General features: G+C 42.0%; 1 protein-coding gene across 1 annotated transcript in view; it reads right to left on the reverse strand.

Moving 5' to 3' along the window:
- Positions 1-2,336: 2,336 nt before the first annotated feature.
- Positions 2,337-17,687, reverse strand: part of LOC129760922 (protein split ends-like) — an 84,458-nt gene continuing 69,107 nt past the window's right edge. Inside the window, exons 5-14 of the mRNA XM_055758604.1 lie at positions 11,273-17,653; positions 7,763-11,152; positions 5,683-7,701; positions 5,459-5,610; positions 5,112-5,198; positions 4,925-5,004; positions 4,702-4,862; positions 4,339-4,629; positions 3,851-4,254; positions 2,337-3,769 (exon numbers count right to left, since the gene is read on the reverse strand). Of these exons, the coding sequence (XP_055614579.1) occupies positions 3,482-3,769; positions 3,851-4,254; positions 4,339-4,629; positions 4,702-4,862; positions 4,925-5,004; positions 5,112-5,198; positions 5,459-5,610; positions 5,683-7,701; positions 7,763-11,152; positions 11,273-17,653 (13,253 nt within the window). The 3' untranslated portion in view covers positions 2,337-3,481. The remainder of the gene's footprint in view (positions 3,770-3,850; positions 4,255-4,338; positions 4,630-4,701; positions 4,863-4,924; positions 5,005-5,111; positions 5,199-5,458; positions 5,611-5,682; positions 7,702-7,762; positions 11,153-11,272; positions 17,654-17,687) is intronic.

Below are 17,687 nucleotides of genomic sequence, written 5' to 3' on the forward strand. Positions count from 1 at the left end.
GCGGCCCTCCCTATTGAATCAGAGCAAAGTAAATGATTACAACGTGTTAAGAATGTCATCATTTTTTTAAGTTGGTGGAAAACAGCGCGGTGAAAATTTCTACTTTAAGTCGATTTAGACATTTCATAAGCATGAATTTCATTAATCTTGAATTGAATGTCAGCTAAATGTATCTGCTTGATGGAATCATAGCAAATGTAAATACGTTCATAGTTACTTGATTTGGTATTGAAGAACTTGTATCGTTATGTAAATAATCCATATTTGACAAAAAATATGAAAGACTGCACCGAAGATATTCTTTCCAATGTTTCCACAACGATTTAAATGGCATAGCATCACAGGGTTGAGCCGAAGATTTCAGTGTCTCATATGAAAAATTCGAAATTCAGAGCTCTCGAAATTAAAGATTAATTGTTTAAAATATTGTTTTAACATAACAAACGAAAAAAAAATAATAACAGAGTGCATTTACTTCGAAATTGAGAATACTTAAAATTGATGTTTCGAATCTCTTAACTGAAAACACCGAACGACTTTTTTTTTAAATATTTTATTTCTTGCAATTTTAATCATTAATTATAATCAATATTTACAAAATATACAGAAAAAGGTACATTATATTCATTCATGATGATCACAATCAGTTAATAATAATATTACGATGTATTCCACTTTTTCATGATTTTTCTCGTCTTCTCTATTCTGCAAATGGTTCTCCTCTCGAAGTTGTTTTGTTATTTTTTCTCGTTTTGTTGTTCTTCGTGTTAATTTCTTTTGCTCTTTTGTGTTTAGGTGTCAGTGTTTTCTCCTGGGTATATTTGTGTGTATGGTTTTTTTTTAAATTTTGGATTATCTTCTTCAACTTTTATGATGTTTATTATTAGTTTGGTTTGTCCTACTCCCAGTATTTTTTTGTTATATCGCTATCTTATTTTAGCAGCTGCGTTTTATGATTTTTTTTGTTTGTGTGTGATTTATTGTGATTTTTTGTTAATAGTTTTTACAGAGCTTTTGTGTAGCGAATGGATTTTGTTTGTTGTACGTCGTCGATACGGGAAGTGTTCTTAGAGGATTTTTTTGTTTGTTCATTTCCATTGTTAAGTAACTTGCAAAAGGATGGTAGTTGTTACATGCCTGTTCATTAACCTTTCTTGCTTTTTGGTTCGCTAACAGCATTTTAGTTACAAAATGTGGGCTAAAAAGTGCAATATGCAGAACTCAATATCGAAAATGGTTTTCAATACTTTTCATCAAATCATGCCATCTCGGCTTTCGCGTGAGCTGTTCTGTATTGTTCAATAGTTTTTAAATTTAGATGTTTAGTTTTCTTCAATGTTTTTGCGCTTTTCACATACAATATACACATATAATTTGGCTATCTAAACATTTCTCAATTTTACTCAATAATCCGCCGCTTGCCTACTAATCCAATGTATGTTAGTTGTTTATTGTTTGTAATTATTTGTATCTCATGAAATACTTGTTTGTTTCTTTTGCTGATTCACAACGGTGGAAATGCGCTTTCAATGGGAATTATCCTCTTTCAGAAGGAAAAAAAAGACATGTGAGCAAAAATTCTTTTCTACACGTTAGTACAACCAAAAACGGTTTATGTTTGGTAAAACTTATGTGGGATAGGGAAGAAGACTAAAATAACCGAATAAATGAAGCTGCCTCAAACAATTGGAAATAACGATCTTTGTTGGGAGAACTTAATCACACTTGGTACAAATCTTTACTGGACTGGGAGAAACAGAGATCTTAATTCGGAAGAAAAGCAACGGCTCTCCTAGTTCCGTTCTATTATCAATAACAAAACCAAAACTGTATAGAGATTGAAAGAAGAAACCAATGAAAATATCTGTATGTTCTATCCAAACTTTGCTCATTCGTGGGATTTTTAAAAGAATTTGGTACCAACGCAGAATTTGTGTGTAAACCGATTTGATCTCTAAATGAATCTTTACTTGGATATTTTTAATCTTTTTTAGGAAACAGCATAACTTGCTGTGATTTCCTTCGTTTACTAGCGTGTACGTTTCTGTTTATCTTTAGAACTATATTTACACAAGAGTGAGTGCCTACATTAAATCTTAAAGTATTTCCCTCTCTTCAAAAAATAAAACAATAACTTTTCAAGATTAGGAAACTTTTTTGTCAGCAGCATTCGCCAGATGCGCAGCATTACTGATTCTACTGAACACTGCATGAACGTATCAGCACGTGTCAAAAATTGATTTCTTATTATGAGGTCTACTAAACTTATTTGCATTAATTTCTTACATCAAAATATACAGGTGATCCTCCTTAGTATGTTATCTTCTTTTTCATCATCATCATCATCATCATCATCATCATCGTGTTTCGTTATTTAGTTGTATCATATTCTTATTCTAGAGCTTCAACAATTACGTTAGTGCTAATTTTTACACATTATAAATATTATTACGACATCTCCACACTTGCCCACCATTCACGCAGTTTCGTACAAATCGGAGAAAGAAAGAAAGGAAAACTACTACTCCCATTCACGCTTTCTAGTCTCAACAAAATGATTTAAAAAAAAAAACAAAACCAATAAATTAAGGGAAGAAGCATGCTTTCATTTCTGTACAGCAGCATCTACAATCTCTCATTTTTGTTTCGTTCTTTGTAGTAGTGTTTCAAAACAATAGTAATCAAAGAAAATCAATCACTATTCAACATGTCGTTAAACGTATTCTTCATATATATGTTTTAAGAAGAGTTTGTAATACTTAAAAATATTATCAAAATCACAGTTTTCACATAAACTTCTTCCCGTTGTGTTTTTACAGTATCCTTTTAGAAAAAGAATCATATTTATTCTTAGAAAAAAAATGCTGCACTTGATCATTCATCGATCGCGAATTTGTAACAGCCTTCTTGTATCATCTGGGCTACTGATAGCTTAGCATGTTATACGTCGGTTTTTATTTAAAGATTATTCAACCATTTAATAATAGCTTCTCTTAAACATACCATATCCTGCTCTCCCTCAGGTTTGTCTTACAATATTATTTAACAACTTATACTCAACACTAGATTTTTATCGATCTCTTCCTTTCCATTCTTGAAAGTTCTTTAAAGTCAAATCTATATCTCATCATATTCATCAACGTTGTCTTTCAGCCATTTCCTTTACTTTTTTGATTAAAAATCTATGTTATCACTGCTCTCTAAAACGGTCTCAGCTGTTACAAACTCATCCATTATTTCATCATTCCTTTATCCCTCTTTCTCTTCCTAAAGGTTACAAGTTTACCTATGCTTTTATCTTTATTTGTTTGTATTACTTTTTTTTAAATGAGATCATTGCACAATCATCATCTTCCACGTTTGATTTGATTTCCATATCTCTGTATTTCTGTTAGATTTTGTCTCTGTCGGGTTAATTATGCTATAGTTATTGCTGTTGCTATTTTCCTAGGTCCTGCATCAGAAAGTTGTCACATTGCTCCTAGACCGTGGCAATCACAATTAGCAGATACTGTATGTTAGCCACCCTTCGCATCAGATCCGGTGCAATACGAGCCAGGTTCTCATTGGCAAACTCGCATGACGGAAAGATATGCACGACGTAGGCGGCCTGGGAACTACCGGGGGCTGCAATGTTGACAATACCGGCGGCCTGTTTTTGCTGCAGATAGGTTATGAAGCCGGTCTGTAGATTGTTCTGTTGCTGTAGTACATCCATCCGGTCGCGACCGCAGGGTAGCGCCAGTAACATGCAGTGCTCTTGGTCCATCTGCGAATTAAAGGTAAACGTGTTTTGAATGAAGGCTTGAAACAATGCCTTTATCTAAGTAGCTGGATTTGGTATACTTACTTGCATCTTGCGCGCAACTCCATCTATCTGTGCCGGTTCCAAACGCATACGTTGGGCAATTCTAAGCGGCGGAGTGGTTCCATCACCATTACTGGGCAAGGAGCTTCCTGCAACGCCCGGATTACCGTGAACGAAATGCATCTGGACGGCAGCCTGGTCATTCTTCAATGCTAACAGACCCTGCCACATGACTGGGTAGCGCTGAAGGAGCGCATCCAAGGAATCGCTTGGTGTTGGTGCAGATCCCGATAGGCCGGATGGTGTCATCTTCGGGTTGTTACTGCTGGGGGTACTGGTAGGAGGAGTCGCCACCTGAACGTTGCGTCCCGATGGTGGTTGGTTGAGCGGAACCGGCAAGCCTCCACTGTGTGCCGGCAATGGCACTGTACTCGCCACAGCATGACCTATCACAGAGGGATTAAAGTAATCATCAAGTTCATATTCCGGGTGGGAATAAGAATAATGATCACTGTACTGATCAAATGTACCTGTCATCGCGACACGATCACGCTGTTGGGATTGAGATGGAGGTTGTGCCAAGTTTGCTGGCGACACTGGAGGAGGCGTCTGACTCGGCGTTCCCGGATAGGAACCAGGTGGGAAGCCACCGGTGCTGGTCGTCAAATTATGCGGTCGATGAGCTGGAGGTGGCTCAGTGCTAACGGCTCGTGGTGGGACACTCGGTCCTCCTGCCCCAGGATCGTAGAATCTAGTGTTCAATGTGTCCGAATATGAATGTGGTGGTATTCGGGCGCTTCCCATGTAGACTTGTGGAGAATCTAATGATATATGAAGAAAATGAAACAGATTAGAAATTTCAAAACTTTCACGGGTGAGATCAACACAATTACCTGTAGAACGGTCTCCAGGACTCTGCAAACTGTGCGGCACGGTCAGAGGTCGCGGTCCGCTGGATGGTCGACGCAGCTCCAGAGGAGGACTAGCGGCTACCGATTCCTCTATTTCAGAGATATCTCGCTGTTCAACCGAACCAGGAAGCATAGGCGATCTGCTATTGAATGAAAAGTGGCCATTAGTCATTAGATCTCGGAAATCAAAGTTCATGGTACAAACCTTGGTATTTGAATATTGCCACGGTTGTACACGTACTTGACGTAATCACGTGGCATTCCTCCACGGAAGACAGCATCGTTCTGAAAAGATCAAATTGATATTGTATCATTGTTGGTTAAACTTTTAGTTATGTAGAACAAAATCTAAAAATGAAGAAAAATACATATTCTATAGAAACTTTTCGTACATGTACGGGTGTTATTGGAGACGTCTGCTGTTGGTGAGCCGGTGGTGGACTTTGTCCACGACTGATAAACGTAGATATATCACCATGCTTTGGTTTATGAAAAATCCGAGAATCCAGGTTAATTGTGAAAGCATTAGGGATAAACAAATGCATAAACAAATGAGCTTTTATCACAGAAGCTAGTGTTGATTTTTGTTGAAATTATTTGTTAGATAAAGAAAGTAAAATTCTTTAAATTTAACTTAAAAGCTCGTTGACTCAGCACACTAGCCTCGAAAGTCATTATTCAAAAGATTTCTTCTTTCATTGAAAGTATTTTTAATTCGATAGACGACAATTTTACTTACCGGATTAGCGTCGTATGCAACTTGCGGTGGAACGTTAAGTCCTTGTTGAGCATGACGCAAGTGCGGTGGCGCAGCCGAATTCGGTGGCACTGTCTGACCAGGTGCTCCTTGAGGACTTATCGGCGGAACGGCAACCCGAGAACTACTTGCTCCTGTGTAAAGAAATAAAAACGGTTAGATCAATTTAATATAGCTTACATTTCAATGTTCCCATCATAACTTACCCGCTACGACTGGCTGTTGACTTTGCATGTGCGGTTGCTTCAAAGGAGGACTTGCAACGGCACCAGTGAGAATTTGTGGCGCCTGGTGTTGCAGATGTGGCGACACTCCTTTGGTGCTCTGTTGAATCGTGAGCAACTGGGGCTGTCCCTGCTGACCGCTCACTATCTGTTGAGATGACGATGTTGAACCAGACACCACGTGATTGATCTTGGTCAAACCAACAGAATGATTTTGAGTGATGATTTGTGGTTGATCGTTTTTACCGCCACTTCCTACGAGAGCTGTCGTATGCTGTACCATTGTCTTGTTTCCTAGATGTCCTACCTGTTGCTGCTGCATGTGACCAATAACCTCAGGTCCGACTTTATGCTGTTGTATTTTAACTTGCTGTCCGCCATGTACGGTTGTGACTGTCTTATGGACTTGTCCCTGATAGTGTATCGGAACCCCACTATTGCTGGAAATCTGAATAGTTTGTGTCGTATGCTTTCCAATTGGATGTTGCTGAGGTTGTGCTACCATAGTTTGCTGAGACGACAACTGAACCGGTCCTTGATGGATGATTTTAGCACCAGTTTGGAGGACTGTTGTATATCCAGCTGTTATTTGGTGACCAGGCGGAGCTTTACCGCTATGAATGATGATTTGCTGGGATCCGGTTTGATTTGACTGTCCACTTTGCAGCGTTTGGGGAGGTCCTGGTTGTCTATGAATTACTTGCTGTGGATTTGGTTGTGATTGAACTTGTATTGCCCCTGATGGTCCTTTGGTATTGGTGACCAAAACTTGATGGTGTTGAGGCATACGAGGTGACATTGGCACATTTCCCATTTGATGTAAGTTCTGGGGTATGTTAATTAGCAAGTTTCCACTACCTGGTGGGTGATGCATTGCTGCAGTGGGATGGTGAGCTTGCGGTAGTGGTTGTCCTGGTTTATTACCTGGAGCATTCTGTTGCGATATCGGATTCTGGATTATGATCTGTTGTTGAGTGGGCTGTGAAATCGTTTGACCTGGAACCTTGATGTTTGGACTAGGATGTATTTGTTTCCCAGTTGTTGTGTGTATTGCTCCTGATGGCATTCCAATTTGTTGAGTTGGAAGCGTCGATTTGTAGATAATTTGCTGTTGTTGTGCCATTGGTGGTGGTTGAACAGATTTGGTTGGTGTTGTCGGATTTTGATTTTGATGTTGTATTACCTGCTGGGCGTTCAACATGTGTGCTTTCAATGTGTGTGGCTTACTTGAAACTTGTTGCACTACCGTTGGATGTTGTGAACCAGTTTGATGTTGTATAACAACCGTTCCAGGGTTCTGACCTGAAGGAACTACTATCGTCGAGGAAGGCATCATTAAATTCTGCGAACTAATGGTCTGCTTCCCCATAACATTTGCATTCATTTTATTGGACTCGATTGGCTGCGGTTGATGTTGTTGAGCTATCGACGTATTCGGAGTTGGAACTCTGGTGACAACCTGGGGATGCACCGCTCCAGGAGTAGGCGTTCTGTTAGGTATTGGCGAAGGCGATGCTGATATCGGTGGAGTTGGTGATAACGCGTTTGACTTGAACTGTTCAACACTTTGAGCGGCTGTAGCTGCTGCTGCAATGACTTTCTTGAGAGGCTGCGGAGCATTTGGTATCGGCAAATATTGTCCTTCTTTGCTCGTACGCATCATAGTCAACTCTCCGGTGACAGGATCAATCAAAGTCAAAGAACCTTGTTGTGTAGGCCCGAATTCCTGTTTCATATCGGTCATCTGCTTCGGCTTTTCCTTGGACTTGTCAGCTAAAGATGCCGTCTCATTTGGCCGGGTAACCTGCAAACTCGGTGTTATAGGTGTTGTCGCTGACAAAGTACCAGCAACAGATTGTTCATCGTTTTTGACATCCAACTGACTCGGTTTAATGATACCCACGCTTTTTTCGTCACTGCTGTCAACTGACGTTTCCGATATCTTTCGATCCTTTCCTTTTCTTCCCGATCTAGGAGATTTTCGGGCGTCTGTAACAACCGCTAAGAAAATAAGAAAAAATAGTTAGTAAACAGAAATAGCTTATTTAATTCGTTATATTACCATTTGGCACGATGAGATTTTGTCTTGTATTTCTCCTGCCTCCTGTATGCATGGACAGATCACTTGGCGACGTTGAATATTGACCACCCTGCACCGGTGGCTTGGCAACTCCGCCAGCGGTACTGATCGAAATTGTGCTCATTGGTTGGGATGATAATCCTGGCACCATCATCGGTTGTTGTTGCTGGTGCTGCTGCTGCTGCGTCGATACAAATGACGGCACTGGAGACTCATTCGCTTCTTTAGGTGATGGACCGTTTCGAATGACAGCATCGATAATGTCATCAACCGTAGTACGCCCATCTTTCTCCAAAAGTCTTCGCGATTTACGAGTGTTTCCTCCTGCAGGATGAACGAAATCTTCTTTGGACGGAGTATCTGTTGCAGGTGCCGGTAAACTTTGTGCTTCAACTGGGGGTTGGGCAACTGGACAAGATGTCGTGGGTTGCATTTGCACGGGTAATGCGTGCATAATCGGGACACCGCTTGAGGTAACATTCGTAACTGTAGTTGACAAGTTTGTCACAGGCACAGAGAATGTGTTCGTTGCTGATGTTGGTGGTGAAGTGGTCAATTGATTTTTGATAGTCATCACTAATCGAGGGCGGTTGACATCCTGTTGCTGCTTATCGCCAACTGCAACTTCCTCGCCAGAGTCATCGTGAAACTCGTAAACGTCTGATCCGTTATTTGAAAACTTTCCACGACTACCAGTGGCAGGACCAGGATGCACATTGGCACCACCTCTACCTCCACCACGACCTCCACGTCCTCTTTTGGTTCCACTCTTAGCTCCCCGTTTGCTAGATTCTCCTTCTGGTGTTTTGTTGTCTACCGAACTAACTGGTGCTTTCACAGGTGTAGCTAAGCTTTCCGAATTTTTGCGACCTCCACGTCGTCCTCCTCGTTTGCCACCACGACCTGCAGGCCCATGCATTGCGCTACCTTCGCTGAAGATTTCATCAGGATGTTCTTCTTCTGTTTGAGCTATTTGGCCAATATCAACTGTTGTTATATTCCTTTGAACTACAGCAGGTTGCGTAGACGGTACAATGTTCGATAAAGATTGCATTGGAATAGATTCTGCCTTTGAATTTTCAAGAGTTGATTTCGGTTCTTTACTTGGAATCGTTACACTTGAAGAGGACTCTTTGACATCTCCTGTTGCTTGTGTATCCGATTTATTCCAGTCATCCTTGTTGGCTTCTGATCCGCCTGCATCCGATGCATCATCTTCAGAGCAAAGCGCATCGACCTTCTTTATTACCGAATCGATTATTGTATCCTTTGCTGACCAGTAATCACTATCTTCCTTCGAATCACCTTCTTGATCTTCTTGATCGATACCAAGAACTACCGACTCTGAGATCTTCGATACATTTTCTTCTGTCAACAATGAACCTACAGTCGGCTTGTTGGTGGATTCAGTAGCCTGACTTATTTCATTTGTTCCAGATTTGTCGACAGTGATATCTGTTGGTATCTTGGTATCTGTTACTTTACTCGGTTCAGTGTCACTTGATTTACTTGTGTTTGAAGTGTCTAGTTTGCTAAGCGACTGAACTGCTGAATGGTTCGGATTGGTTGTGATAGTTGAAATAGCCGGTTTAACGTCTTGTGTACTGGTGACTTCATTAGACTGTGGCGGTGATTGAACAAATGGCTTCAGAGGATACCCCGGATAAACCTGTTGCTGATGCACAATAGTCTTAGTAGGTGTGTTTGGATTGTGTATCACATAGGTTGTTGAGATAGGTACAGTAGATCCAACGTTGCCCAAACCTATTGATCCAGGTGTACTTGCCACGCTTGGTAAACTCCGAGCTGCCGACGAAGTCGCATTGTTTGAAACACTAGGAACAGCTTGTTTAATAGGCGTTTGTTCATTGGTTTTATTCGGAGGTGGTATGGACTTTGTTGGGGTGACGATAGGAAATCGAGAGTTAGGCTGCGTCACCGATGGTACCAATTTGGCACTTACAGAGTTCGAAGTTACCGCTTGCAGTTGTGAACTCGATGGATGAATTATTACAGGGAGTGGCCCCGTTACCGGACTGAGCTGTGGTGACTGTCTATTCTGTATATTTTGATGCGGTCGAAGCAAATTCGGACTAGTAGCCGTGGTAGGCGAAGGTGTGTTTGCATATGGAGAATGTACTTGGAGGTTGACCTTGGGAGATTGCAACCGCATATCTGCGTTCGTTGACATTTTCGGAGACGTCCCAGTTTCTACCGACTGATACACTAATGCAGCGTCTGGTATACTGATAGTAGGTGGCATCGTATATGGATGACAATTTTGTGTACTGGCTGTGTTTTGGTTTTGTGTATTCGATGCCAAAGAATTAGTTTGAGCCTGTATTGGGGATGCCATCGTCTTACTAACGGAGGGAATAGGTGTCGCCTGAGATAGTGACCCGGTTGTAATATTTTTCATGCTCTGTCCTGGAATAGCAACTGGCGACGGTTCTATATTCTTAAACACTGAAGTACTTGCCGATGATGCCAAACTGGAACCAGGTAGTCCGTCTGTAGATTTATTCGGAGTCTTTGGAGAACATGTTTCAAAAGATGTAGTTGCTGAAGATATCGGTGTAGTGATTGTACTGCTGTTTGTCACCGATACGCTCTTGCCTGGTGTATCAGGCATTTCCATTTTGTCATCTTTCTTGGTGGAGTTTGGCGCAGAGTTGGAGACCGACGATTCGGTTGTTAATGGTTTTCCAATTTGACTGAGGTCGACATCTGGAGTCTTTGGAGGGTTATCGAATCGAAGTAAGCTTGACGGATGATCATCATCTGCTTGATCTTCAGCATCTGTATCGATTTGTAAATCATGGTCGGATTGAGGTGTGTCCGGTTTGATGTCTAGTTTTATATGCTCTTCTGTATTGAGGCTGAGAATAGCTTTCTTCATTTCTTCATCATCCTCTTCAGGAATGTGTGGTGGTTCAGAGATTTGTTGCGAAGAGGATTCATCAGCCTGATCTAGTGAAAAGTCGATGGAGAAGTCGGGTGTATTCGACGTACCAAAACTTTCTCCCAGAAGAGCAGCGACCGCGTCTTCAGTTTCTTCTTGTGAGATAACAGCTCGGGATTTTTCTTCTAACTTTAGATCGTCTAGTTTCTGTTTTTCGTCGTCGTCCGCTGTTTTACCTTCTTCTTTGCTACTTGCTTCAGTGATAAATTCACCAGAAATCGACAGTACAGCTTTGGCGTGCAATTGCTCATCTATTTCAAGACCGAAACCAGGAATAAGTTTATCTGCCTTTTTCTTTGTCGGATTATTTGCGGTATCGTTTGTTTTGTTCTGCTGAGCTTCTTCTAAAATATCAGAAGTGTTAGACTCCTCTACATCTTTCGTCGGTGTCGAACAGGCTAGTTCACGACCTGTAGGAGTGGGAGGTGAAGGTTGTTCGGGTGACAGAACTGTATGATTTTGTGTAGCAGTTTTATTAGATGACGGTGGACTTTCATCCAATAAACAGGGTAGACTTGGAGATGGCTTACCTATGCTATGTTTAGTTTCTTCTTGCTGAGCTGTCATGATGTCCAGGGAAAGTTTATTACTGGGTACTTCTAGAGTCGAAATCGGTGGAGTTGTGTGACTGCTAGAGTTACTATGATGACTATGATGTTTGTGTTTTTCATCTTTACCGCGTTTCTTCTTCTTTTTCTTCTCCTTACGGCCGTGTTCCGATTCTTTCTTTTCATTGAAAGAATTTTCCATGCTATCGTCGCCGTCCGTAAATCTAAATACATCCATGACATCAACCGAAGAACGTTTTCCGCTTGTAGTAACGGTCGATGTTGGGGACGCATCTTCGATTTTCTGATCAGAATCGCTCATCAGCTGTGCTTCCAACGCGCGGCCTGCCTCGTCCAGATCAACACTGTTATCTTCTTCCTTCATAGCCATAGCGGCCCTTACTCTCTCACGTTCGCGACGCTTTCGCTCTTTACGTTTGCGGGATTCTTCCTTCGATTTTTCTTTCTCAGTCATCTCACACGGTTCTTCGACAGATGGTTTCGTCTCTTGTGTTATCTGTTTACCACTATTGTGTTCAGATTCTACTAGCTCTACCTTGATTGAAACGTCCGCTTCAATAGACGAATGCTGTGATTCCTCATCTGAGATAGGTCCGAAAATATCTTCCATTTTGTCCTCACGCTTGGCATTAACATCGATTTTATTTTCCTTGTGCTTGCTCTTGGATTTTCGGGACTTTCCAGATTTTTCATAATCGTCTTTAGATCTGTCTCGTCTCTTATCCTTCTTGCCGCCGTGCTTCTTTTTCGATCCCAAGTACATCTGATCTTCATTTTTCTTCAGTTCATCGAACATCGTACCAGCTGTACCATCTTCATGAGACGAATGATCCCTTTCGCTCTTAATGTCTGTTTCCGAACTATCCACAGTTTTATGACGCTTTGGTTTTTTCTTGTGCTTTTTCTTAGTTTCGCTGTGCCCATACATCAACTGATCAACGGCTGAATTAACCGTGTTTTCGATTTCTGCACTGGCTACGGTAGCAGAAGTGATTGGCTCAGTTTGTTTAGAGTCATCGCCCAATCTATGCTTGGAATAGTCAAACTCTTCCTCTAGCGGTTCCTTTTTAATCAAGGCGTCAGGAACAATTTCTTCTTTCACAATTTTCTTATCGACTTCGTCATCAGAAACGTCGCTCGTAATAAGTGCAGATGGAGGTTGTACTTTGGTTTCCACTTTGATGTTAATCTTAGCACTTTCTTCAAAGTTGTCCTCTTCACGTTTTATTTCTTGCTTAATATTAGCATTCAACGTTTCTCCCATATTAGTCGCCTTCCTTTCACTGGACATATTCTTTATTTTGTCGAGCAATTTTTCGCAGTTCGGTGGAATTGACTCTCCTCGACTGCAAACTACACCGTCGTCTGTTTCCGAATCCGATTGGATCCTGCTAGTCGAGCGTGAGTTTATTCTTGACATTTTCTTCTCAATCGATCCTCGTCTAGGAGTGTGCGGCAATCGTTTCATATGATCGCCTTCGGAGCTTTCGTCGTCGCATAGATTGCTCAGACGGTTGCGGTTCGAGCGTATTCGTGAGTTCTCATCCTCTGAGTCTGTTACCATGGATTCCTTAGGATGCCTCTTAGTTCTAGGTGTCATAGGAACACGATCTTCATCGTCCGATGTGGTAATTGTGCCGCTTTTATTGTGATGGTCTTTATGATTATATCTGCTGTTGATAGTTGTATCCGAGTTCATTCCTTCAGTGTCGGAGTCTTCGTCCCAGCTCTTGGATCTATTTTTACCTTCCCGTTTTGCACGACTTTGCTTCAACTTCGAAAATTTGGCTTTGATTTTCTTTTCCTCTTCTTGTTTTTGCATGTTCTTACATGATCGCGCTTTCACTTTGTCATACATCGAAATGTTGGGGCCATCATCCGGAATGTCAAATATAGAATGCTTCTTGGGTTCATCGGAATCATCCGTATCAGAACTGTTATGACTCTTCATTCGATTGTTGTTTATTCGACTTTTCTTTTTCTTTCCCTCTTCATCAGCAGAAGATTCGGCTCTACTATGTTTTCGTTCATACTTTTTGTACTCAGTACCACTTTCACCAGAATGATAACGTCTGCTATATTCTTTGGAACTTTTCCGTTCTTTTTTGTGGTGCGCACGAGCCTGTTCATCGTCCTCACTTGTGGATCGGTGATCTACGTAGCTTTCAGACGAGAAATTTGCACTTTGTGCATTTTCTTTATCCTTTGAAGCATCGCGATCTTTTTTGGATTTGTGATGCTTTTCATGATAGCGATCTTTCTTCTTATGATGATGACTAGTATGCACTTGTTCTTCACCGGCCGAAAACACCATTTCTCTTAGTCGTTCTTCCGCTAAATGCTGAGGATTTTCATCCTGGATGTCGAGCTTCATATTTCCGGAGAACACGTTAAACTTCTCCGATGAGCTAGATGACACAGAAGAAGATTTCGAAGACTTTTCGGAACGTGAGTGGCTTTTGTGAAATTTTTCCTTTTTTACCTCTTTGCCAGAATCTCTGCGTTCGAAATTTCGACTGAGGTCATGATTGTTTTGCTTGTGCTTTTTAAGAATACTAACATCTTCACTGGGTGATTCGTTGCTATCTTGAGAACTCAATCGACGTTTTGCATTGTTCCTGGCTGATGCATTACTTTCCATCGAATTGATTCGATCGCGATGATCAATATGATTAGAAAATGGATCGTTGGAATCATGAATAGTAGATTGTTGCAAACGGTTGTTGGATTCTTCCGATGTATGGGAGCCATCATGTTCTTGTTTCGGGAAATCGTTACAATCTTTTTGGATATGGTTCCTTTCGTATTCTTTCTCTTGTTTGTTGCTACGATCTTCGTGTTCTTTAAAGTCAGATTCGCTTTTACCCTTCTTTCTGTGCTCGTTATACTCTTTTTCCTTAAGCTCATGACTTGGTTTCGGCTCATCTTTTTCCTTTGTAGTCCGGCTATCATCGTGTTTCTTTTCTTTTTCTTCGCGATCCGAATGTTTCTTGCTGGAGGAACCAACTTTGATCAGCGCGTTGTTTAAAGGTGCTTCGCGTTTCAGTCGATCGAACGGATTCATATCGTCTTGGTAGTGTCCCTTTGTATTAGCAGAAGTTGAAGCACTGCTCGATCCGCTATCACTGGAATGTCTAAAGCTCTGGCCTCCTTGGTTGTGACTTTGGCTGTGGTGATGGTGATTTAATTTATGCGACTTGCCCGCGTGCTTTGAACTAGAGCTTCCACCTGCCGATTGCTGATACGATGAATCATCTTCTTCAGCGTCATCTGATTTGGTGCCCGGTAGTGATGGCAAAACATTTGTTGAGGTAGAGGGCGTGCTCAAAGGCGTATTTGATCCAGTTGAACTTGTTGAACAGGAAGAGGCAGTAGACAATTTCCGTCGGTCTTTATGATGTCTTCCTCCGCCAGCATTACCACTTGTACTTTTCTCCTCTTTTTCATTGGCCGTATTGGTGCCATGATTGTTGGAATTGGAACTTGAGGAATGCTGTAGTAAACCAACTTCCGTCGGAATAGCGTTAGATGATGGTGGCATACAATTGGTTCTGATGGTACCGGCATTTGTACTACCAGGTGGAGCTGCCGTAATTGCAATGCTTTTAGAATTGCCCGTAGAACTGGTTCTACTGGATGACGCATTGTTAGTATTCGTTGAAGCTGTAGGGTTACTATCCAATGAGGACGCTGTTGCATAGCTGGTCACAGGAATATCTGTGGCCGACGATGACGACGATGTCGTCGTTGACGATGATGATGATGAAGAAGAAGAGATCGTTGAGGATACTTTCGGTGTTGTTATGCTCGTTGTCGTTACAGTGGTAACCGTACCGGCTACTATTGAAGTTGTATCAATCACACTAGTGTAACTACTACCACTAGTACTAGTTTGATTATTACTATTACTTGTTAAATTATTATTGTTGTTATTACTAATATTTGTACTTGCTTTTTCCGTTAGACTAATACTTTTATTAAAAACGTTGGTCTTTGGTTTACTTGATTGAGTAGCCGAACTACTGCTGTTGCTGCTGCTGCTGCTGCTGCTACTTCCACATAACGACGTAGAAGCTGCTGATGTTACTGTGGTCGTGGCAGTAGTTGCAGCTCCACTACTATAACAACTTGAAGAAGTTGCGTGGGTACTGGAAACGGAGGTTACCAACGTATTTGCATTGGAAGTGACGGACCAAGACGTGGAAGGAACAGAATTCGGACTGTAGTCTGCTGCTGTAGTCGTTATCACTGTACCAGTGTTGCTAGTAGCGTTAACGGTAGGCGTAACACTGGCTACCGTTGTTGTGGTAGAGGTTGAGCTAGGAACCGAAGATGTAACCGCTATGGATGGCATTGAGGGAGGATGACTTGGGAACGGATATTGTAGACCGGATTTCACAGAGGGGTTAGGACTGTTGTACGGCTGTGGACTATTCATTGGTGATCCGGATGCACTACAACTACCGATTCGCTGCGGCACATTTGTCGCTGGAGGTGTTTGCGCTTTGAGGGCGTGCAGTGGGGATTGGGACGCCATAAACGTATTCACTGGTGACGCACTTGCAGACCCTGCTGAAACTAGCGGAATTATAACGTTGGATGCGGGTTTTGAATAGGTACCAGGTTCATATTTATCACCGATATTCTCCAGCCGTTTGAGATCTTCATCGAAAATTGATTTTCTTGAAAGTACGGATTTGACAATGTCAGACGGAGGAACTTCGTGCACGTCCAACTCCAGGAACTTATGTCGAAAGGAAGAAGCAGACGATGACGATACATTCGAAATCGGTGATTGGTTTGAGCTAACATTACCACCACCGATGTGATTGTGATGGAAAACAGGGTAATTGTTTGGTCGTTCACTGAAATGGGGCTCGCTCGGAGCATTATTCAATCGAGTTGAACTATTACCCGACCATTTTTCATACATCTCATCTAATCGGCGCATTCGTTCTTCCAAAGAAGGAGATGTTGATGGACCTGCTTCTGAATCACTTGAATTGGAACTAACCGATGGTGCTCTTAATGGACTGGCTGGTGCTTGATTTCCAATCTCAGGGTTGGTGGTGCTGCAACTGATGTTTCCTGAACCTGTGTTGCTACCAGATACTGCTGGCGGCGGTATAAGCAGAGAAAGTTTGGATGCATGTGTAGGTGGTGGACTGGATAGCGTATTGGCCAAAAGACTAGAATTAGATGAAAGCGCAGCAAAACTGCCAACAGCACCACTAGATGCTGCGGACGATAGCGTGTTTAGAACACTTAGCTGTTGCGTTGTAGATCCCGTCAGGGTAGAGTTCAACGACGAAGAAGATTGATGAGACGATACAGCTGATAATGTATTCGATGACGATGTCGAAGATGCGCTTACAGCTGAAGCGTTACTAGATGAGTGAGTTTGATTCTGCATTCGATATTGCTGCAAAAATTGTATCGCAAATCGTGGCAAAGGTAAACTCATGGGTTCTTGATTGTACGAGCGACTCGTTGGCATTCGTCGTGGTTCACTAGGTGGCAAATTTTCGGGCCGTTCATCACAAAGCGGCGTGCCAGGGCGCGAACCATCTGCACTTTCACCGCCACTGGCTTCGTGTGAATGAAGCGAATGCAGCTGATGACCACGTCCTCTCGACGAATGATGGTGTTCGTTCAACGTTCCGGATGAGCTCCCGGCACTAGCTATAACCGTCATACTGTTGTCACTGTTGAGGATCGTTTTCCGCCGTTTACTCAGCGAGTGGGGATACATGTGTCCGCTATCTAGATGTGATTGTTGTAAACTGGAAGAACTACTGCTGCTACTGCTACAATGTCTCTGATGCATCGAAGTGCTGTCTGTGGACGGTCTTCTGCTATTATTGTTACTATGCATAGATGAAGGCGTCGTTTGGCTAGCCAACGGTTTTGATTGCTGGAGGTTACAGTCGGATAACCGCCGAGCCTCGACGCATTTTCGGTGGTGCGATGCCGAGGAAGAGGAAAACCCGGACTGCATATTACTATCGCTACTGCTATGGTGGTGATGATGATGATGACTGTTGTAATGGTTATTACTATTGCTGTTGTTGGTACTACTATTGTAATGATGATGTCCACTGCTTCCGCCGCTAGTTGACATCGAAGGATCACACACACTGCTACTCGCATCGACCGTCGACGCAGTAGTAGTAGAAGAAGAATAATGGGGATGATGATGATCAGACGGTTCACCGCCCTGGTGAGCATCTGAATTGTATTTGATACGTTTCTTTGGACTCACTAACTCATCACCACTGGACGGGCATTCTTCTAATTGTTCTAAAATATGCACTCTCTCCTTTTGTAAATATCGTATATCACCTGTTACGTTATTGGTAAGAAAGACGAAAAATAA

The sequence above is a fragment of the Uranotaenia lowii genome, unplaced genomic scaffold (assembly GCF_029784155.1).
Source record: "Uranotaenia lowii strain MFRU-FL unplaced genomic scaffold, ASM2978415v1 HiC_scaffold_84, whole genome shotgun sequence".
In the NCBI taxonomy this organism is placed as follows: Eukaryota; Metazoa; Arthropoda; class Insecta; order Diptera; family Culicidae; genus Uranotaenia; species Uranotaenia lowii.